At 43.5% G+C, this 25100-nt stretch overlaps 1 protein-coding gene across 2 annotated transcripts in view; it reads right to left on the bottom strand.

Moving 5' to 3' along the window:
* The window catches only part of acvr2b.L (activin A receptor type 2B L homeolog), a 109693-nt gene extending 84953 nt beyond the window's left edge, over positions 1–24740 (bottom strand). The window contains 1 exon segment of one of the 2 annotated variants that reach the window (NM_001090580.1): positions 24100–24618. In NM_001090580.1, the coding sequence (NP_001084049.1) occupies positions 24100–24154 (55 nt within the window). In that variant the 5' untranslated portion in view covers positions 24155–24618. 2 annotated transcript variants of the gene reach the window in all.
* Between the last annotated feature and the right edge of the window lie 360 nt (positions 24741–25100).

Here is a 25100-nt window from a genome sequence, read left to right on the forward strand (position 1 = left end):
CTTATCTGCTGTGTAACCTGAGCCTTTTCTCCTTTGAATGGCTGCCCCCATTGCTACACAGCAGTTTATTTATATAAACCAGTGATCCCCAACCAGTAGCTCGTGAGTAACATGTTGCTCTCCAACCCCTTGGATGTTGCTCTCTGGGTCCTCAGAGCAGGAGCTTATTTTTGAATTCCAGGCTTGGAAGCAAGTTTTAATGGCATAAAAACTAAGTATAGTATCAAGTAGAGCCTCTTATAGGCTGCCAGTCCACATAGGGGCAACCAAATAGCCAATCACAGCCCTTATTTTGGCACCCCAAGGGACTATTTTATGCTTGTGTTGCTCTCCAACTCTTTTTATATTTGAATGTGGCTCACGGGTAAAAAAAAAGGTTGGGGACCCCTGATATAAACTATAGTAGTACTTATCTGTTATCTACTGTGTATCCTGTGCTTGAATGGCTGCCCCCATGGCTACACAGCAGCTTATTTATATGAACTATAGTAGTACTTATCTGTTATCTACTGTGTATCCTGTGCTTGAATGGCTGCCCCCATGGTTACACAGCAGCTTGTTTATATAAACTATAGTAGTACTTATCTGTTATCTACTGTGTATCCTGTGCTTGAATGGCTGCCCCCATGGCTACACAGCAGCTTATTTATATGAACTATAGTAGTACTTATCTGTTATCTACTGTGTATCCTGTGCTTGAATGGCTGCCCCCATGGCTACACAGCAGCTTGTTTATATGAACTATAGTAGTGTTTCTGAAGCAAACACAGCAGTTTTACCAGTGCAGGGCAACACTACATTATATTTTTATTATTTTAAAACACTTTCATGTTTTGGTGTTACTGTTCCTTTAAAGAAGACATATAGTATAAATGAAAAACCCATAATTTTTGGAAGCAATTATGAGTAATATATAGTGTTGCTTTTACATGGTGTTAAAAAAAAATATTATCTTTAAAAATCACAACTTTATTGGAGCTCCCTATAGATGTTCTCTTGTCCCTGTCTGTGTTTAAATGGGGGTGGGCGTGTCCTTATGGTCCCTGCCAGAAGCACAGTAGGAGGGGGACAGCCAATCACAGCTCTGCAGGCACAAAAGCACAGACAAGCTTCAGTTTCCTATCAGGTCCTGCTGGCTGCTGATTGGTTCCTGTCCTACAGTGCAGTGAGTTTAGTGCCGCCGGCTCCCCTGCACACCCTGGGAATTCAGGGAGCAGGAAGTGGAAGGGAGGGATTATTAGGGTTTCTGCAGAAATATTCAATAAATCAGCCTGAAACACTACTTTTTTTTTCCAATTCTTCTATATCTAAATGAGTAAAATGCACTGGTACATTCTTATTTTTTACACAAAATGTCTCCTTTAAGGTCACAATACCATTTGGATCTCGGTTGCAGCCTTTAAATGTAGTAGTTTGTATTTTAAGGTCCCTTTAAGTGTGAAAGCAATAATGTGTTTGAGCCTGACAGTTCTTGACAAACTCATCTCTATATAATGAGGCTGAATGGCCGTGCGTTGGATCTGGGGGAGGCTTGAAGGGCTGGGGTGTACGCTCATATCTGTGTAATACAGCCGCACAATGAGAGTCTTATTATTCTAAATGAATGAGGAGTATTAATAGCGGCTGGAATATGAATTCTTATGAACAGGCAATGATTTATTGTATCAACTCACAGATTAAAAAAAAAAACGTCAACATTTGGTAATTAAAGAAACAGTCTTTTAAAGGAATGAAAATATAATGTACAGTCGTGATGCACTGGTAAAACTGGTGTGTTTTGCGTCAGACATTCTAAAATAGTTTATATAAACAAGCTGCTGTGTAGCCATGGGGGCAGCCATTCAAGCACAGGATACACAGTAGATAACAGATAAGTACTACTATAGTTTATATAAACAAGCTGCTGTGTAGCCATGGGGCAGCCATTCAAGCACAGGATACACAGTAGATAACAGATAAGTACTACTATAGTTTATATAAACAAGCTGCTGTGTAGCCATGGGGACAGTCATTCAAGCACAGGATACACAGTAGATAACAGATAAGTACTACTATAGTTTATATAAACAAGCTGCTGTGTAGCCATGGGGACAGTCATTCAAGCACAGGATACACAGTAGATAACAGATAAGTACTACTATAGTTTATATAAACAAGCTGCTGTGTAGCCATGGGGACAGTCATTCAAGCACAGGATACACAGTAGATAACAGATAAGTACTATTATAGTTTATATAAACAAGCTGTTGTGTAGCCATGGGGGCAGCCATTCATGCACAGGATACACAGTAGATAACAGATAAGTACTACTATAGTTTATATAAACAAGTACTACTATAGTTTATATAAACAAGCTGCTGTGTAGCCATGGGGGCAGCCATTCAAGCACAGGACACAAAGTAGATAACAGATAGTTACTACTATAGTTTATATAAACAAGCTGCTGTGTAACCATGGGGGCAGCCATTCAAGCACACGATACACAGTAGATAACAGATAAGTACTACTATAGTTTATATAAACAAGCTGCTGTGTAACCATGGGGGCAGCCATTCAAGCACAGGATACACAGTAGATAACAGATAAGTACTACTATAGTTTATATAAACAAGCTGCTGTGTAGCCATGGGGGCAGCCATTCAAGCACAGGATACACTGTAGATAACAGATAAGTACTACTATAGTTTATATAAACAAGCCGCTGTGTAACCATGGGGGGCAGCCATTCAAGCACAGGATACACAGTAGATAACAGATAAGTACTACTATAGTTTATATAAACTAGCCGCTGTGTAACCATGGGGGCAGCCATTCAAGCACAGGATACACAGTAGATAACATACGTACTACTATAGTTTATATAAACAAACCGCTGTGTAACCATGGGGGCAGCCATTCAAGCACAGGATACACAGTAGATAACAGATAAGTACTACTATAGTTTATATAAACAAACTGCTGTGTAACCATGGGGGCAGCCATTCAAGCAAAGGATACACAGTAGATAACAGATAAGTACTACTATAGTTTATATAAACAAGCTGCTGTGTAACCATGGGGGCAGCCATTCAAGCACAGGATACACAGTAGATAACAGATAAGTACTACTATAGTTTATATAAACAAGCTGCTGTGTAGCCATGGGGGCAGCCATTCAAGCACAGGATACACTGTAGATAACAGATAAGTACTACTATAGTTTATATAAACAAGCCGCTGTGTAACCATGGGGGGCAGCCATTCAAGCACAGGATACACAGTAGATAACAGATAAGTACTACTATAGTTTATATAAACTAGCCGCTGTGTAACCATGGGGGCAGCCATTCAAGCACAGGATACACAGTAGATAACATACGTACTACTATAGTTTATATAAACAAACCGCTGTGTAACCATGGGGGCAGCCATTCAAGCACAGGATACACAGTAGATAACAGATAAGTACTACTATAGTTTATATAAACAAACTGCTGTGTAACCATGGGGGCAGCCATTCAAGCAAAGGATACACAGTAGATAACAGATAAGTACTACTATAGTTTATATAAACAAGCTGCTGTGTAGCCATGGGGGCAGCCATTCAAGCACAGGATACACAGTAGATAACAGATAAGTACTACTATAGTTTATATAAACAAACTGCTGTGTAACCATGGGGGAAGCCATTCAAGCACAGGATACACAGTAGATAACAGATAAGTACGACTGTAGTTTATAAAAACCATGGCCATGGGGGCAGCCATTCAAGCACAGGATACACAGTAGATAACCAATAAGTACTACTATAGTTTATATAAACAAGCTGCCGTGTAGCCACAGGGTCAGCCATTCAAAGGAGAAAAAGGAGAAAAGGCAAAGGACACACAGTAGATAACAGATAAGTTCTGAAGAATCCCATTGTATACTATAACACTTATCTGATATCTGCTGTGTATCCTGTGCATTTTCTCCTTTTTATAGCTGCCCCCATGGCTACACAGCGGCTTGTTTATATAAACTATAGTAGTTGATTAGTAGTAGTTAGTAGACGTTGATACGCCGATCATCGTGTCAATCTTTGGGAGTCCTGTCCAGTTTCCCAATCTAGAAAACCAGGCAGGCAGTTTTGACCAGGGCGGCCCTTCCAAAAACAAGGGTGTCCGGGTCAAAATCGGACAGGTGGCCACGCTACTATCCTATTGCCGTCAAAAAAAAAAAATGTAGGGCAGGGGTGGGATTTAAAGAAATAGTAACACCAAAAAAACCAAAGTGTTAAAAGGAATAGCTCAGAATAAAAATAAAAAACTGGGTAAATTGATAGGCTGTACAAAATAAAAAATGTTTTTAATATAGTTAGTAGTATTTTTATCATCAAACATTGAAGCAGACCAAGTAGCTTGATGGGGCTGTTATGAGCAGTGGCCGGTCACACCAAAGGCCCCATCAAGCTACTTGTTCTGCTTCAATGTTTGATGATAAAAATACAAATGTTTCCAGACATGAAAAACTGGTTTCATGCAGAGTAAGAGCCCCCCACAAGTCCCTGTGACCCACAAGCAAGTGACTCGTTGGAGCTTCAGAAGAAACAAACCACGGTTTCCCTTTAATGGCTGTATATTTTATATCAAAGAACTGGTGGGAAGAGAAGAGTGAAGGGACAGATGTTGCTTTCTATCGGGAGATAGCGTTCCCATATCGAATCGCTCAGAGGGGCCGTCGTGAAATGAATCTTTTGTTTAATTAATACGAGCGCCCTCCTGCCAAACGGAGATTCCTGACGGACAGGCGCAGCTGCTCCCGACAAACACGCAGCTTCCATTCTCGGGACCTTAAAATTCCAGTTCCACAATGAACTGCAAAGAGACCCGGCCCGTTGTCCCTTCTCAGCTCGCTTCCGTCGCCACGACTATTATTAGCGCCGAGAGAAAAAGTCGCTCTTTAGCCTCCAACACAACAACACGAATGTGTCAAAGTAATACGGTTATTAAAGTGAATGTGATTCTAAGCAACTTTCCCATTTACAGAAACTTAAATGTAACTGTTCTTGAAAGCAATATCTGTTCCTTTCTGTTTTCTGGTTCTGACTGTTGAAACAATGTAGCAGAAGTCCGGTTTCCTCCAGGCCTGTTAATCAGCTGGGTTCTACTAGATTGTTTCTTGAATGAGAACCAGCAGTGCAGAGAATAATAGACAGATAAGGGGGCCCAGTCTGAAGGTTAAGTTAGGGGGAGATTTGGGGTGAGTGCTTATTTCAGCCCTGGGTACCCCTGGAACTATAGCAGGGTGACTGTTACCCCAATGTTTCTATATATCTGTAACCTTGTTATGAGCTAAGGGGGCCCAGTCTGAAGGCCATTTAGGAGGAGATTTGGGGGGAGTACTTATTTGTACCCTGAGTACCCCTGGAACTATAGCAGGGTGACACCCCAATGTTTCTATATATCTGTAACCTTGTTATGAGCTAAGGGGCGCAGTCTGAAGGCCATTTAGGGGGAGATTTGGGATGAGTGCTTATTTGAGCCCTGGGTACCCCTGGAACTATAGCAGGGTGACACCCCAATATTTCTATATACTGTATCTATAACCTTGTTATGAGCTAAGGGGCCCAGCCTGAAGGTCAGTTAGGGGGAGAATTGGGGTGAATGTTTATTTGTGCCCTGGGTTCCCCTAAATAGTTACACAAACCAGCCTTTCTACATCGTTATGGTTACCGATTCTCTTTATTAGCTTGTTTACAGTCTATACAATAATGCAGATTGGTTACTATTTGAAGGACATTGTATCTAATCTCATCACAGAGACTGCACACACTTATCTTCATGCTGTTGTAAGCTTTATGACAGCATCATTTAGTGGACGAGGGGGGGGGTGTTCTGATGTAAGAGAGGGGCGTGGCCAGCTAAAAGCAGTAGGTCATGGAACTATACGACATGAAAGCATTAGCTCCTTACTCACACACAGCACAGGAGGAACATGGGGGCACAACAGAGACTCCAGCTACTAAAGCTGCACCAATTGCATTTTATTTCAATTAAATTAACTGACAATCAGTTAAGCAACTTGCTTTTATTAAAAGTGGAGTTGATTACTTTCAAATAGTCCTGTAACCTTATTATATTTGGTACAAAGAGATTCACTATATGGCCAAAGGTATCCAGGCACCTGCCTGTGCAGCATCTCATTCCCAATCCAAGGGATTCAGCAGGAACAGCCCCCTATGTTTGTGCACAGTCTGTACAGAGAGATCCCATAAAACTATGGCAGCATAGGTATTCCCTGTACTAAGCACAATTTAGCAGGAACAGTCCCCTAAATTTGCTCATAGTCTGTACAGAGAGATCCCATAAAACTATGGCAGCATAGGTATTCCCCTGTACTAAGCACAATTTAGCAGGAACAGTCCCCTAAATTTGCTCATAGTCTGTACAGAGAGATCCCATAAAACTATGGCAGCATAGGTATTCCTCTGTACTAAGCACAATTTAGCAGGAACAGTCCCCTAAGTTTGCTCATAGTCTGTACAGAGAGATCCCATAAAACCATCGCAGCATAGGTATTCCTCTGTACTAAGCACAATTCAGCAGGAACATTCCCCTAAATTTGCTCATAGTCTGTACAGAGAGATCCCATAAAACTATGGCAGCATAGGTATTCCCCAGTACTAAGCACAATTTAGCAGGAACAGTCCCCTAAATTTGCTCATAGTCTGTACAGAGAGATCCCATAAAACTATGGAAGCATAGGTATTCCCCTGTACTAAGCACAATTTAGCAGGAACAGTCCCCTAAATTTGATCATAGTCTGTACAGAGAGATCCCATAAAACTATGGCAGCATAGGTATTCTCTGTACTAAGCACAATTCAGCAGGAACAGTCCCCTAAGTTTGCTCATAGTCTGTACAGAGAGATCCCATAAAACTATGGCAGCATAGGTATTCCCCTGTACTAAGCACAATTCAGCAGGAACATTCCCCTAAATTTGCTCATAGTCTGTACAGAGAGATCCCATAAAACTATGGCAGCATAGGTATTCTCTGTACTAAGCACAATTCAGCAGGAACAGTCCCCTAAGTTTGCTCATAGTCTGTACAGAGAGATCCCATAAAACTATGGCAGCATAGGTATTCCCCTGTACTAAGCACAATTCAGCAGGAACAGTCCCCTAAGTAAGCATTTATAGAATGGCACACTCATCCACCAAACATTGTTTAACTTTCGTATATTGCTGATCTCTGGCTTCCACTAGGGGAAAGTAGCAGCAGTCAGTATGCACAGCCCATTGGAGTCCTTACAATAACAGGACAGGCATGAGAGGGGGCAGGGAGTAAGGAGACTTCCAGGCACATGAACACAGAAGACAAACTGCCTTAATTGAAATCTGATCCCCTATCCTTCCCCCCCCCCACAAACTCTCAAAAGCTATGGACAAGTGACAAGCAATTTTCTGCTGAGCAACAGCTGACCCTGTATGTGTGAAACTATCACTGGCAGCCCTCCAGCTGTGGCCTATAGAGCAACTCCCAGTAGCCTTTTACTGTCTGCAGGAATTATATAAGGGAGCAACACATTCTGTAAAATCATTCTTTGTACTGTGACCCCTATTTTCTGACAAACTGATGGCTGCCCTGAGTAGGGATCCTGCAGAATTTATTTGGGATTGAGCTGATCCCCAAACTGGATCCTGAGTCGCAAGACAAACTATTTTGGCTGTGGAAAAACGCTAGTGTGGTCATCAGGCTACGGCGCATTCTGATCACCAATAGACATCCCACTTCCCACATGGGTACAATTCCAGGTTTTTGGGGTCTATTCCCAAGGGAACTTCATTTATTCAAGTTGGCGGTAGGGATCTCCTGCCCTAGGGGCTGTGGTGCACGGGTGGGTTTTGATACTGGTAATAAAAACACCGCCACCCGCAGCTTTGGAACAGAAGCAAAAAAAAGAAGTATTTTTATAAAAGGAAAGCCCCCTCATCTTCTAGACAAGGAAAAGTCACAAGAAGTGTGCGTGGGAGTAACACATTTTGGAAATATTTTAAAGGCAGGTAATTACTCTGAACATAAACATTGCAGTGTTTGGGTTACTTTGCTGAGAAGGAGAGGAGCACAACTCGCGCCGTCGCACGCGCTCATTAACATCCAGTCTGACTGCTATGGGGGCAATGATACAGATATTTATACAGGGAGCCGACTACAAACATGATATAGCTATATAGTGTATAACTGTATCCATATCAAATTCACTTTACATTCCTTTATGTATTATCCCTGTGTTTGTCTTGTACAGGTATGGGACCTGGGAATGGTTGGGGCCTGGGGTTTTCCGGATATGGGGTCTTACTGTAATACATAATACTATATATATATATATATATATATATATATATATATATATATATATATATAGATATATAGATATATAGATATATAGATATATATATACACCTTATAGCTACTAAAACATAGTTAATATAAACATTAACTCACTAATTCAATAGGCTGGTTTTGCTTCCAATAAGGATTAATTATATCTTAGTTGGGATCAAGTACAAGCTACTGTTTTATTATTACTACAGAGAACATGAAGGGACCTTCATGTTCACATTCAAGTATGATTGTAGAGAGGGATATTCTGTGACAATTTGTAATTGGTTTTAATTGTTTATTATTTGTGGTTTTTAAGATATTTAGCTTTTTATTCAGCAGCTCTCCAGTTTGCAGTTTCAGCAGTCTGGTTGTTAGGGTCCAAATTACCCTAGCAACCTGGGCCTACGGAGACCCGTCAGACCTTCCCCGGTGGGAATTTCCATGTCCAATTAAAATATGATCTCATGATTTCTGACCAATGGGGCAGCCAGTACTAAGCCCCCACCCCTATACATTGGGCTATAAGCTGGCAACTTGGTGTGGAGCAGTTAAATCTGAAACCGGAGAGATGCAGAACAAAACAAACAGCGTCTGACTGGGGGAATCTGGGCCCACCGAGGATGCTCCCTCAGGGCCCCCCACCCCAGCTGCAACCAGGGCCAGGGAGGAAGGTAAGGTCTGGGGCAGCAGCAATGGTTTCAGGCAGAGAACATGTCTGGGCCGGTGGGCCCCCACCAGGTTTTTTCCCAGTTTCCGCCGGCCCAGTCTGACCCTGAATATAAATATTTAAAAAAAAACTCCCAAAAGATAAAAATGAAGACCAAGTGCAATTTTTCATGAGTAATAAAAAGGAAATTCATGGAAATCAAACTAGACGGGTGATCTTTGCCTTTAAAACTAGCCCACTAGCTGGCCACACTAGATCAGGGACATGGACGCCGACACAGAGAACTTTTTCATTGCATTTTTTTGCTGTCGGCCTGACACAAAGATTTCAGCAATTATAAAATCTTCTAAAATAAATCAGCAGGTGGGAAAGGGGCGGCCCACAGATACGTAGTAAGTTAGGTTGAAAAAAAAGACATGTCCATCAACCTTTTATCTTTTTTTAACCTGCCTAAGGGCTCTTACCAGGGGTGCTTCGCCAATGAGGCAAGTTGAGGCTGTCGCCTCAGGCAGCAGCGCCCCACTAGGTACCAGGGGCAGCAATAATGCTGCTCCTGGTACTTTAAGAGCGAATTTCCGGGGGAGGGGGGGCAGCAGCAACTGCTGCTGCCTCAGGCGGCGGAGGGGCCAGGATCGCCCCTGGCTCTTACTGACGAGCGTTTTTACCTGCGCTCCCCTGCGTTCCGTTTTTCTGCATTCAGCCGCAGGGGAGCGCAGGAATAGACGCATTACATTTTTTCCAATGGGGCTGTACTCACACAATGTGTAAAAGAAACGGATCCGCACACACACCGATTAGTGCAGTCGGGGATTATCCCCTTTTTATTCAGCCACCAAACATCAACGTTTCGGGGGGGAGCACCCACCCTTCATCATTGATCCTGATGAAGGGTGGGTGCTCCCCCCCGAAACGTTGATGTTTGGTGGCTGAATAAAAGGGGATAATCCCCGACTGCACTAATCGGTGTGTGCGGATCCGTTTCTTTTACACATTGGTTGCTAAGGGACCCGGCCGGGTCAACGGAAGGAACGCACCACCAGCTTGCAGGATTGGTGAACTACAGGTGTGCGGTAGGAGAATTACATTGTAATCAAGCTGTACTCACACAGGCGCGTGTAGGCGCCGAACGCAGGAAAAATGCAGCATGTTGCGTCTCAACCTGCATTCGGCGCCTACACGCGCCTGTGTGAGTACAGCCCCATTGGAAAAAATGTAATGCGTCGATTCCTGCGCTCCCATGTGGCTGAATGCAGAAAAACGGAACGTAGTGGAGTGCAGGTAAAAACGCTCGTCAGTAAGAGCCCTAACTGCCAGTTGATCCAGAGGAAGGCAAAAAACCCCATCTGAAGCCTCTCCAATTTGCCTCATAGGGGGAAAAATTCTTTCCTGCCGCCAAAATGGCAATTGGATGCGTTGCTCTCTTTAGCTGCCGAAGAGGAAATTACCGCCCCCGAAGCTTTTAGGGCCCGTCCGGATTTCAGAGGATTAAATGTGAAAGTGTCACACTGGGTCTGAATGGCAGCAGGGAGAATCTGGATTTAAACATTCACGTTTGTGACCTTCAAATCCCGCTGTATAATAGCATTACTCCGCTAAGCAACTAAGCGCTTGTGCACGCGGACTAAAGTGACGTTAGCCCTTCTCTTGCTTGTATTTAATATTTACCAGAGAGATAGCGCAGGGGGGCTAGAGATGAAGGTGCCCCACAATACTTGAGGGCCGTGGTCTCCATTTCGGGTGAAATGATCTACATCATAAACAAAACATCAAAAATTGAAAGGAAAGAGAACTCCAGCAGATTTACTGCAAAAACATTTATTCCGGGTAGCGGCAACACTGTTTCGGGTCAGAACCCTTTATCAAGTTTACAAGGACCATAACTATGTGTTTCTATTCAAAGCAAAATTGACCTTTAACCCATTAAGTCCAAAACATTCTGGGTAAGCAATTAAGGTAAGAGCCAATTAAGCTCAGACTAAAATGGGAGTGAACCCTTACTATTATTGGGATAGCGATGGGCGAATAAATTCGGCAGGCATGAATTCACTGCAAATTTCCGCCACCAAAACTGCAGCGGAAATTTGCCGGCGTCAAAAAAATGTTGGACGCGCGTCAGAAAAGTCGCTTGCGTCAAAACTGTTGCACCTCAACATTATTCGGACGCCCATTGACGCAAGCGCCAGAATTGACGCGGGCATCAAAATTCGCAAATTTTTCGGTGAAAAAAAAAAACATTTGCCCATCGCTAGTTACAAAGTGTCATAGATTTACAAAACATCTGGTAATAAGGCATAAAACATCAATTGATGTTTTAAAACCAACATTAGAAAGCTCATTTTGTGCATAAAAGTACATCATTGTGATTTAGTCAATGCGTAATATGTTGCAAAGTGTCATGTATTTACAAAACATCTGGTGATAATGTGTAAAACAACCAACCAAGTGATAATACATAAAGCCAACATTAAAAGACATTTTTGTGCAGTCGTATGTATCAGTCCATAATATTCAGAAGGAATTCGGGAAAAAGTATCCAAAATTATATTACAATATTATGAAAACTAAAGTCTTTCAGAGACTGTATAATCTTAATCTGGAAAAGAATCCAGGATTAGTGATGGGCGAATAAATTTGGCAGAAATAAATTTACAGCAAATTTCCACGTTTCGCCTCCGGCGAATAAAATCGCGAAACTGGCGTGAAATTTCAACATGCGTCAGAAAAGTTGCTTGCGTCAAAACCATTGCACATCACACGTCAACATTATTTGGACACCCATTGGTTTTAATGCTGGCATCAAAATTCGCACTTGCGCTTGTAAGACCATTAGCAAGATTCACACTTCTAGAGGCCACTGCAAAGAAACCTAACTTCATTAGATGATAGGAAACTGCCCCAGCTAGGATTGAACCTAGATCCCTTGTAGCGCCGGAGTCACAAGTTTGATTCCAGCCAGGGTACTATTTACATGGAGTTTGTGTAATACATATACCACATAGTACATTTTAAATCTAATAGCGCATAGAGTGGGCCCTTGATGCCAGGCTCTCTGATGGGCCCAAGTCCAACATCAGTTTATAGCAAATAGGTTCTGACAACAACCATGGCTTACAGAATAAATCACTTATATGAGAGAGCCGCAAGAGCTTATACAGGTATGGGGCCTGTTATCCAGAATGCTCGGGACCTGGGGTTTCCCGGATAATGGATCTTTCTGTAATTTGAGTCTTCATGCCTTAAGTCTACTAGAAATTCATTCAAACATTAAATAACCCCAATAGGCTGGTTTTGCCCCCAATAAGGATTCATTATATCTTAGTTGGGATCAAGTACAAGCTACTGTTTTATTATTACAGAGAAAAAGGACATCATTTTTAGAAATTCTGATTATTTAGTTAAAATGGAGTCTATGGTAGCCATTCCGTAATTCGGAGCTTTCTGGATATCGGGTTTCCGGATAAGGGATCCTATACCTGTACTACGAAACACTAGTCTTTGCTTTATTTGTTGTGTTCATAGTATTATCTGGTTGCTATGATCTCACTTCCCTTAGCAACAAGGCCGTTGTTTGACTGATCTATTCAGGTCCTTCGCTTATTAATCAGGGGCGCACAGGCTAGTTTGCATGGGGCCTTCTGGGGGTATAACAGCCTGAATGTACCATGAAACCTGAACCCCAGTGAAATTAGGAGACATCTCAGAGAGAGACGCAGTGGGAGCCAGCCAAGCACAGTAACTATCAGCAACAACTTAATGTTTATTTAAATGCTGCAAAGCCATTTTTCTGCATTAAGCCCATTAGCGTGTTTTCCTTCCCAGAACGAGAGATCCTTACACGCAAGTGAATGGCAAATGGAAGTGCCCAACAAAGAGAGGGCTGGAAATTTGGGAGGTTCTTAGCACAGGAAGGCAAAGTCTGTAGCAGTGAGGCCTAAAGGCAGTGTTTTCTTCCCAAGGGAGACATTCTTCACCCACCCCCATCACAATGGCCCCCAGCAAGAGGCCAGGAGGTCAGGCAGCTGTAACATGTTTTCTACTTCAAGGGCAGTTGCAAAGAAATTGCCAACCAGGAATTCCAGTCTGGAAAAGCCTCGCTCATTTAAAAACATCTCGATTTTTAAACCTAATTTGTCATTTAGTGTTCACTGTCCATTTATTTTGCCTACTAATGGCCAGTAAGCTCCAATTTTGTGGCCAATATTGGTAATCTGCCATTACTTTTTCAAACCTATGGAAAGCCGCCTAGAATTTAACCTGCATGGTCGCCTTTTCCAATATGAAACAATATGGTTTTTTTCCCTAAATGACTCAACATTATATTTAATAATAACAAGTTTGCAATTGGTCTAATGTGACATCATAGACGGCTATGGAGGATTCCAAGCAGATCAAGGTTGGCGAAACTCTGAGCCACACACAAGACTGGTCGGTCATGCAGCAACCAATCAGCTGGAGCTTTGCCTGCATCCCCCAATACAATACGCTGCTCTACTTATAGATCTAAACACAATCTGCAAATATATCCCCAGGCACTCAGCACTGCATATCTCTACCATTCAAAAACCCAATCTGATTGCAAGCTCCTTGAAACAGTTTCCTTTTCCAGTGCCATTCAGCAGCATTCACTCCCACTGCAATAATTACTCACAGGAGTCCCATGTCCTCCATTGTCCTCTCCGCACGACTAACCTGTCCGTGCCACAATGGCCCTATTTGCTTACACCATCACTTTCTCTGACAGCTTTCCCCAAGGACTGCAAGCTTGCTGAGCAATGGCCCTGCATGGTTGCCAATATAACGGTTTTAAAACCTTCTTTCGGAGGGGAATTTTTACAGATACCGACAGAGAGAGAGAAGTTTGTTTCCCTTTAAAGTTAGAAGTTTCCATTCTAGTGACAGCATGTTTTACATTTTACATATTTTGCATCAGTAAGAGATACGTTTCACACGTTTGCTGTAGGAGATGTTTGTGTCCACCACTGTCAGCACTTAAGGTGGTCATACACAGGCCGATAAAAACTGCCGGCAGACTGATTTGGCAGTTTATTGGCCCGTGTGTGGGGCCCTCAGACTGGCTTTCCCGATCGACATCTGGCCGAAAGTCGGCAGATGTCGGGCAGGGTTAAGAATCCCATCGGATCGTGGACCATATCTGTTAGTTGATGTGGTCCTGAGATCTGACTGCTCACGATCGGAAGAGCCCAATATCGCCCACATCAAGGTGGGATCAAGGAGAGATCTGCTCGTTTGGCGAAATCGCCAAAAGAGCGGATCTCTATGTGTATGGCCACAATCAGAGTCAGATAATGCATTTTATGCATCTTGGAAACGTAAGATCTACGGTGGTGGTACTTCGTATTAGCTCTGTAGATTCTACATACTCCAACGCTAAATGGTGAAACATAAATGCCAGAAGACTGCTAGACTGCTGACTCTCCATAGCCATGCAGTGTCATCTGATCTTTGGCCAACTAAACTTGGCCAACATGTGGTCAACAAATGAGAAGATCTTAGGCTAGGGCCAGGCGATGGAAAGGACTGTGGATTCTCCGCAAGTGGAGAACCCTGCTGCTCCCTTTGTTCTGAAGGTTCAGGGTGGATCTCATTGTGAAATGCAAAATGTTGTGTTTCGGTGTCAAAATCCATTGGGTCTACTTGCACCCACGCAGAAATAATGCTTCTCGTTACAGGCAGAGCATGAGCAGCAGGGGAAAAGAGTCTCCGCAGGTCAAGGTTCGCAGTCATCTGGCCCTAACCTTATAGGAGCCCAGAAAGGCAAAGGTCAGGGCCTGAACTAGGGTCATCAAAAGAAGCAAGACCCCAACAGCATAAGACCACCATGCCCCTTCCCCCACAAAAGAACCTTCAGAGTAGCCCAGCACACACAACTACCTACCTGCCGTTTCAGGAAAATCACACAGTTTGCAGTGAGCGTGCAAATTTTCCAGGACTCGAGCGGCTACAGAGGGAGCAGACCCTCATAGTCAAGGCCCCCCTGTCTCCTCTGCAGGGTCTGCTTCCTCTATAGTTACACTACTGCATGGTGGGAACTTAGGTGAATGGAAAATGGGCAGTTGCCGTATGGACCAGGAAGTGTGGTGGCAATGTGTGCCTGGAAATTGCGGTTTATCAACATCATCATCATCTTATCTATAGGGCAGAACTTTTCAGTAAACTTTATTTTTAAAATTCAGAAATTGCAGTAAAACAAGGTTTACTTCCCACTCCTGTATGTGTATTTTCTTTTAAAGGTTAGTTCAGATTGGTTAAATTTTAATACATTATAGACTTTCCTATTCTTAGTGAGTCTTAACTTGGTCTTTATTTTCTTTTATAGTTTTTTTCCCCCCAACATTTGCCTTCCCCTTCGGCTTCATTCCAGCTTTGAAATGGGGGTCACTGACCCCGGGAGCTCTCTGAGGCTACAATTTTATTGTTACTTTGTATTACTTTTCTTACTTTTTCAGACCCTCTCCTGTTTTGAAAACCAAAATGAGTGAAGAGCAAGAGATGGCCTGAATATAAAGCTAAAGCAATAAAAACAAGAACAAAAATCTAAGCCCAGGGTCACCGACCTTTGCAGCCAGCCAGAATCTTAAGTTTCACTTTGGAGTTAGGCAGAATTAAAGGATAAAAAAATAAAAAAAATAAAGTAAAAAAGAGAACAGCTTGCTAGGTTATTTCCATCTGCAACATAGAAAAGAGCAATTTAAAGGGCATACTAAACCAACAACAGTGATATTGCCTTAATGAAAGAAAATATAAATTGAAGCAACGTCCCAATATGCATTAATTACAAGTTTGCATGAGTTTTGAGAGTTATTTGTAAAAGTAATTGCTATTGACAACAGTATCCACCCGTTTCTACTCTGGTGGGGAGCTGATTTTGCAACATTCTTTTGGGTCAGATTAGAGAAAGGGATTCACAGATGCGGCTTCGGATAACAATTACATTTGCAAACAACTATATAACCATTGATTTTTTTTTTTAATGAATGTATATTGGTAAGTTGCTTAGAATTACATTTTTCTTTGTAATGCAAATTTTCATTTGTGGTTTTTAAACCTCTTTTTAAACACTGAAACACCCGCATTTAGGGCAGAGACACATGCTCAGATTTGGGGAGATTAGTCACCCAGCGACAAATCTCCTCTTCTTCGGGGCGACTAATCTCCCCAAACTGCCTCCCAGCCGGCTAGAATTTAGGATGGCGATAGGTGCGCTTCATTTTCCGAAGTCGCTCGAAGTTGCCTCACGAGGAAACTTCGGACGTCTTCTGAAAAACGAAGCATTCGAAGCAGACGATTTAGACTCTAGCCGGCAGGAGGCATTTCGGGGAGATTAGTGCCCCAAAGAAGAGGCCTCACGAGGAAACTTCTGTCAACTTGTGCCATCCCGCCGGCGATTTACATTCTAGCCAGCGGGAGGCAGTTTGCGGAGATTAGTCGTCCCGAAGAAGAGGCGACTTATCAAGATGCGACTAAATCTCCCGAATCTGAGCGGGTGTCTCTACCCTTAAAGTTAGTCTTTTGTCTTATCTGTAGTTAGGGTTGCCACCTTTACTTAAAAATAATACCGGCCAGTGGAGGGCGGGCACCAAAAGGGGGAGGTCCGCATTGCAAAAGGGGGTGGAGCTACATGGTGTGCCGCAAAAGGGGCGGAGCAACATCGCAGAGACGTCTACGGCGCTGGAAAAAGGTAAGTTCTTTGCGAATTGGGAGCAGGCCAGGGACCTTTTTTAAAGGGTATTACAAATTACCGGCAATTGTATTGCCGGTAAATTTGTAGTACCGGCCCCAGCCTTGGCAGGTGTTTTACAGGCTAGGATGGTAAAATACCGGCCAGGTGGCAACTCTATCTGTAGTCCCTTTATTGTGAAGCCATTCAGATACAACAGTATAACAGTATAACAGCAATGATCTACATCAGAGCTTTCCAACTGGAGGCCCATGGGCTGGATGTGGTCCTCCAAAGGATTAGAAGCTCAGAAGATCCTTAGATTTCCCTATAAAACATCATACATGTAATTTAATCCAGCTCACCATCATGCTGTACGAGATATATTTAGCCCACTACATGTAATAAATTAGACAACTCTGATCTACATAATAAACCATGACTAAACCAGATCTCCCATGTCACAAACACGACAAAAAAAGGCCAACAAATGTAAATCAAGGTCTCCTGTTATTGAGCATTTATTCAAGGGCTTCAGCAGTGATACCTCGAGGAGTACATATTTAATGCTACTCTAAACTGTGCGGTGTAGTTTAACACCACAACACTTTGCCATTGTTACCCTAGGAAGCAGCACGTGAGGCTGCCAGTGACATCAGCAAGCTCAGCATTTCCAAAGTGTAAACATAATGAATCACATCCCATTGCTGCTTAGCAAACCGCTGCCTGCACTTGTTAATTAGCTAAAAATAAAAATCCCCATTGAACTTGGGCGTTTGTTATTTTCGGTCATTGTAAAAGAATTTACTCTACTGTTCCACGGATCAGCGCGTCGTTCTAGATGGAAGTAGCACAACAGACAACCCCTGGGTTAAAAGTGAGTTGACACAATTAAGCAGGTTAGAGAAAGCATTTCCCCCAGCATTACAGGGGACACACTATAGATAAAACAAAGGACATATTTTCCTATATGAAACAACTGGTAGATATTCTCAATATATCTGTTGGAGATGTTCAATGTGCCCAACCATCATCAACCAAAATCCATTGCCTATTGGCGGGAGGCTGTGTTGGAAATCTAATTCATCAATATCTTGCTCGAATTGCCTACGTCAATACATTGCTCACCAGACAGGATTTTAGAAACCACCATTGGTTTGCCTCATACAAAGACCAATAAGGTACCAACCGCATTGACTGGCGTGTGTAGGACTAGCTTAATATTCCAGAGACCAATTTACTTAAGAAGGAATCCCTTAAACTGGTCATAGATGTTGAGATTTTTAAAAGATCCGATCCTCATCGTGAGACCACGATTTTCTCGGAACGATCGTGCGATCGTACGAGTTGACCATCAACTAAAAAGTCCAATTTGCCAGGAAAACAAAGGGGAGCTGCCTGCTTGGCCCTGCAAACATAGAGAGATTGCACTGGGACCGACAAAGATGTTTTGACCTGGCCGATCAATTTCCTGACAGATGTCGGCCGAAAAATCGGAAGAGGAACGATCGTTCGAATCCCACTATTATTGCCCCATTTTCAGGAGATTAGCCGCGCGACCATTTCGAAGGATTGGTCGGACTTCGCTAAAATCGCTTGTTCTGCAAGAAGAATCGTCGTGTCTATGGGGGGCTTTACACAATGCATATACTCACTGCTAGTTGGTCACCCAGCAGACCCTGACTTTACAAACAAATAGGAGCAATGTATTAACTGGTGCAAAGTTTCTCCAGATCCAGTAACCATTAAGATGTTTGCTTTTTATCCCTCAAGCAAACTGATGAAAAGCAAACATCAGATCGATTACTGGACCAGGTGAAACGTTGCCTCTATCCTAACTACACTAGAGCATGACCACCGCAGTTTGGCTCCTATGGGTTACTAGAATCAACACTTGCCACTCTCTAAATTCCTCACATTATTTTGGAGTTGGACTGTGAAGCAATTTCCTTACAGCACGGCTTGTTGGACCTTTGTGGTTAAGACCTCCACTTGCAGAAACATCATTTGTTCAGGACCATTTTAGCTCATAGTAAGATAACAGATATAAGGAACAAGTGTTCAGCTCTAAAGCTGGCCATACACAGGCCGATAAAAGCTGCCATCAGACCGAGTCGGCATCTTATCGGCCCATGTGTGTGGCCCTCAAACGGGCTTCCCAGATCATTATCTGCCTGAAAGTCAATTGGGCATGGTTAAAAATCCCTTTGGATCGCGGCCGCATTTGTTGGTAGATGCGGTCTCGCAATCTGACCGCCCATATTGGCAGCATTATGATCTCAGGCCCTAAGGCACACGATCGGATCAGCCCGATATCGCTCAACTTAAACAAGCAGATCTATATGTGTATGGCCACCTTTAACCTCATCCTATTTGACCTTCTATGTGGGTCTCAATGGGTACATAGAAGACCATATAAGTGACACACCCAGATCTGACCCTAAATGACCTTCAAGCTGAGCTCCTTGTGTCATTGCCCCAGTACCATCCAAGGAAGCCAAGTGCCCTAAAACCAGGCAGCTAAGCAATGAGGAAGAGGAGTTTGACTTCTTGCTCAGCCAAGTCTATTGTTTACCCAGTTGAGACCAGTATTCAGCAAAGAACTGTTCCACACATCCTTAATGGCTTTTTATATGTTTGCCTTCCTCTGGATCAACTAACAGTTAGGCAAAATAAGTTAGGTTAAAATAAAGTTAAAAGGTTGAACGTGTGTCTTTTTTCAACCTACCTTACTATGTTACTATCCTGATTGCATCTATGACATTGGTACCTATAACCAGTCCCCCTCTTGGTTCTGAAGGACAACGCAGTTCTACACTACAGGTTGGCAAAGGTGCTAACTACTTGCCATCTGCTGACCAGGCTCACGGAAAGTACTTAACCAATCCCTAAATTAAAGTTCACGGCCAAAACTGGAGGCAGGCAGCTCTGTATTTCCATAGTAACAAGAAAGTGTTTGGCTCAAACAATAATATCCAATGGTTGATCTCACAGTAACGACAAATGTTCCTTGTTGGTTCCTGATGGACATCTTTACTTGCATGGTCCATCTGCATCTTGTTAATGATTCATCATTCTACATACAGAACGATCGGTCTTATGACCTTTCACTGGTGATATGATAAGATCTCTGCGTGTTTATCCGCTTTAAGTTTCCAATAACCTCAAGATAATGTCGCACTAAGCAAACTCCCAGCAGCACATAAACATCAATGGAAGGTGAGGAAAATATAAACAGCATGGAAATGATCAGCAGAGACCACACCAGGAGGATCTTCTCTGCAACCCTACCTGCATTTAAACAATACTTGGACACTACTGAGACACCCACATGGCACCACTTCCTGGGTATAGGGTTGTTCTGCATTGTGGGTTGGGTACTGGTGGTAGGTCCAAGGTTATTTGTGAGACCTGTCACCTAAACACTGACTACCATTTAGGGATGCACCAAATCCAGGATTCAATTCTGGATTCTTCCTTTTTCAGCAGGATTCAGATTCGGCCGACTCCTTCAGCCCATCTGAACCGAATCTGAATCCTAATTTGCATATGCAAGTTAGGGACGGGGAGGTAAATTGTGTGACTTTTTATCAAAAAACATATGCATATGCAAATTATGCATATGCAAATTAGGATTTGGATTCAGTTTGGCCGAATCCAAAATAGTGGATTCAGTGCATCCCTACTACCATTAGGGTCGGTTTTGATTACTAAGGGTTAGTTCACACGAGGTGATTCGGGGAGATTTTTGTCGCCTGGCGACTAATCGCCTCTTTTTCTGGGCGACAACCTCCCCGAACTGCCTCCGTTATAATGAAAAGTCGCCTGCGCTACAGCACACGCGGTGCTTCGTTTTCCGAAGTCACCCGAAGTCGCCTCACGAGTCAACTTCATTATAGCTGGCGACTTTTCATGGATGGGAAGACACACGGAGGCAGTTCGGGGAGGTGGTCGCCGAGAAGAAAAGGCGATTAGACGCCAGGCGACAAAATCTCCCCGAATCTCCTCGTGTGAACTAACCCTGTGATCAAAAGAGACTATTAAACGCCAATGCATTTGTAGCTTTGGTCTAATTTAACAAGGACCTGAGTTCAAATCCTCCTTGTGCACCTGGCATCCACATTCACATAATCAAACTCTTTACCTGATTATTTCCTCCTACAGAACTGAACGATACAGCATAAAAAAAACCCAAAGATCTTTATAGTCCCTTATACCATCAATCGCCCATCCAAAATCACAGAAGCCGAGAGGACAAAGGCATGTGGCACTTGCTCTAATAAAAAAAAAAAAAACTTTCCTGCTCTAAATAAAGCAAATGTTCCGCAGGAATAAGCAGCATGTGTCCCATTTCCTAATGCCTCAACCACCACTTTCTTTTTATTTCTCAATTGCATTTGTTAATCAGCCTCCTCTCCTGTGGTTTTAATGTGAAAATGAGAGAGAAAAAAAAGCAGATGACAGTGCCATGTCTGTTGTGTGTTATAAACAGTGTCACTGCATATTTAATGAGCGTCGCGAACAAAGGAAAAAACAGGGGATGGTGGATTCAGTGTACAGCTTTCTTTCTTTTTTTAACTTCAGCTGGCTGACCACATTCCTAAAGAAAAAGCAGCAGCTCCTACGTACCAGCCCCAGCCCCACTGGTCCTCCCTATGTTAGAGAAAGAGAGAAAAGCAGGGCTCACAAAAGAAGCAGCACACACCCATCTACCTTTATAAACCCGCAAAAGCAATAAGGCACTTTCCGAAACTAAGCACCCACTGCAACGGCATAGCCATCCCCTTGTATAAGCGTCAAAAATAAGACCAAAAACAAGAATACAATGTCGATACAGAACAGAAGCCCCTTCGATGCCAACGATCACAATATTTAGACATGGGGGGAGGCTCATTCACAAGAATTTTAGGAATATATTGCATTTTCTAATGCCTTGCTGTATTCACTCCATTGTATTGTCTGCAACAATTAAGAAAATGGTGTCTCGATGCGAGCGAGTGAAAACGGCGCTCTCTTTATTTAGCCTTTAAAAACATGATTTTTTTTTTTTTTTTTGGAGGGTGTGCGTTAACAGATTTGTTTACATATCGAACAAGAACTCGTTTTAATCCAAATCTCCTCCCCACTCCCCCTGAAGTCATCATAACACGGGGGGGAAGGAAAAGCAGCCATAGACCAGACTCAAATCCAAAATTAGATCTGCCAGCCATAGGTATTTTGGGGTGAAGGACGAGCTGCTGAGTCGGTATGGGTTGGGGGGGGGGTTATATTTTAAATGTGCGGCACAGATAAAGGCAAGGCAGGCACAGAGATGCCAATTCTGTCGTCCAAATAGTTTATACCCAGCCACAAGCAGCATTTTCAGCTTTCTGCAATAGAGTTGTATGAAACAGGGGTTAAATGAGGTTTGATAAGGACATGGAGAGAGAGAAAGAGAGAGGGGGGCGCTGCACACACACCAGCAGGGGAATCATGGTATAAATCTGTACGAGCTGCTTCAGCTGCCATCTCTATATATACTGTATATACTGCACGCATGACACAGCCAAGGAGCATATTGATTCATGATAGAAGACTGTAAAAAGCACCCACTACACACACACAAAGAGACAGACACACACACACAGAGACACACATATACAAACAGACAGACAGACACACACAGACAAACAGACACACACACACACACAGAGAGACACACATAGACAGACAAACACACAGACACACACACAGAAACACACACAGAGACACACACAGAGACACACACAGAGACAAACAGACAGACACAAACACACACACAGACAGACACAGACACACACGTGTATCATGCAGCCCCCTCCATACAGTATAGAGTAGAGTTTATAGAGTACAGTTTCAGACCTTCAGCGACACCATTGTTAAGGGAAAAGTATTAAATTAGGCTGATATTTATATCCACAATGTATTATTTAATAAAGCGAGAGAAGCCAGGCGTGGGTGGCACGGTATCAGGGTGCTACGGGGTGGGGGGCATCTTTATATAGAGACATTGTGGCACTAGTACAACACACTCCAGTTGGGCATCATGATGTGGAGGTGCTATGGCAGTAGAACAATGCAGCACAGTCACTATATGGACTCAGCACTGTATGGTGGCACTACAAGGAGGCATCACTATAAGGAGGGCGTTACTGTATTCATGTTAATGTAGCGACACATCCCAATAACACAATACAGGGTCAATCATTTTAAACAAGGGGGCACAGGATCCGTGTAGAGAAGAGGCTGGCGCTGTACATTGTATCAACAGGCACATTATACAGAGGGTGGCATTGTGTATAGAACCTGCAGCCTGGCACTGTGGGAAGGAACCATTATAAGGAGGGTGGCATTGTGTATAGAACCTGCAGCCTGGCACTGTGGGAAGGAACCATTATAAGGAGGGTGGCACGGAGCATAGAAATAGGAGGTTGGCACTGCTGTGTGAGCTGATAGCTGGATGCCATTCTGAAATAGAACAGTCGGCTAAAAATATACCGAGATCTTACAAATCCAGCAACGTGACTATGGGGAGGGCATGTTATTATGTTTCATATCAGTACTGAGTATTACACACCTCCCAACCACAAATCAAAGGCAAATGATTCATCTGACAAAAATACCCCCCCCCATAGAATGAAGATCAATCACACAAGGCTTCATTAATACAAAAATCACCCCCCCCCCCTCCACAATCAGGAAACACTAGAAGGAAACAAAAGCCCCCAGTTTATCAGACACGATCCAATCGCTCCCCAGGTGAAACGAAAGCATCCAATCCAATCCAGGGAAATGAGCTGGAGTAACACATGGCAGTAGTGTAGTACTAGTATTATTATTATTATTATTATTATACTGGATCTGACACAGGGGGGGGGGGGGTGCACAGTAAGGTCTCCCCACCCCCACTCTCCTGGGTTATTAATGGGATCCTGCTGCTCTTAACCCTTTCACTGCTGCAGCTCTCCAGCCAGTACATTCCCATCAGCTTTACTTTGTATTTGTAAATAAATCAGCAGCAGCCCATGGGGAAGAACATTGTGCCAAGGGGAGACACGTGCACTTTCTCTTATGCCCAATACAATGCACCCCCCCCACACACACACAGGGAATGCTGGGAGATGTAGTTCAGTAAAGCACAGCAGCAAGGAAAATAAACAAACGCCGCCCCCTTCTTTAGCTTGAACTTATTTAGCATAAACACGTTCTGTTATCCGGAGCTTCCCAGTTAAACCTCTGGCAGGTTAAATATAAGGCAAGTTCTTTACTAGTTGCCCTGTTGGAGCAGGAGGAGGAGGTTTGTACCCCCCAAATGCCCCTCTAAATTAATGCTCCACCCCCCCCCCAAATAAATGCCCCATTCCGCCCTCCCCCATCGTGTCACTCACCTGCGCGGAAAGTTGCAAGAAGAAGTAGAAAAGTCAGCGCTACAGACGCCCCCATGCTCCTGGGATCCGCTTCTCTCACCGACACAGATAAAATCCCATTCGGCCGAGTTAATTCCTTTACAGTCGCAACGTTGTATCAGTTCCCCCCCAGCAGCTCCGATTATTCGCAACAATGTCGCCCAATCCCCCGCCGCAACAATGTCGCGCTCTGGTCGCTCAGCGGCCGCGGCAGGAGGGATGAAAGACGCGTGGGCTCCGCCAGGGAAAGGGTTAAAGGCGAGTTGTAATGTGGATCCGTGGGAATGAAATGAGAGTGTGAATGGGGAGCAGAGGCAGATCAAACAGCAGCGACTCCCCCCACCCTCATGCAACGACTCCACCTTCTGCAGCAGCAGCTTCACATGAGACACAGGGGGAGGCTCAGACTCACAGGAGCCCAAACTTCAATGTGACAGATACACAACTGCCAGGGAAAGAGGGGAGGGGCCGCACCGGCTATTATTCACTGCACTGTGTGGGGCCCCCCAAAATCCTGAACTCAGTCCAAAATGGCTTCTAAAAAAAGAAAGGAGAGAGGGAGAAAGAGGAGCAGAGGCAGGAGGGAAACCCGGATGTTTGATACAAAGGCAGGAGGGAGGGAGGGAGAGGGGTGGTAAAAGCACAGGAGGGAGGGGAGCAGGGCACGGCCCCCAGGCATGGGAAAAAGAGAAAGGGGAGGGAGATTCCTGCTAGCTGATTGGCCGGCTGCTCTGCCGCTCATTAAGCACAGAGGGCCCTGGGGTAGTAAAGAGGGAAGGTGAGAGGGTCCCACACAGTCTGTTGGGGAGAGCGAAACGCGCAACGTGAGAGGAACTCATTGTCTTACACTGTCATTATTATTATTATTATTATTTTATACACAGACACTAAGGGACTTGTACTGTATGTACACGCGTGACTGATAGCTCTGTCTACTTTACATATATCTATCTATCTATAGTCATATGACAAGTTACATATGT

This window comes from Xenopus laevis, chromosome 6L, assembly GCF_017654675.1.
Source record: "Xenopus laevis strain J_2021 chromosome 6L, Xenopus_laevis_v10.1, whole genome shotgun sequence".
NCBI lineage: Eukaryota > Metazoa > Chordata > Amphibia > Anura > Pipidae > Xenopus > Xenopus laevis.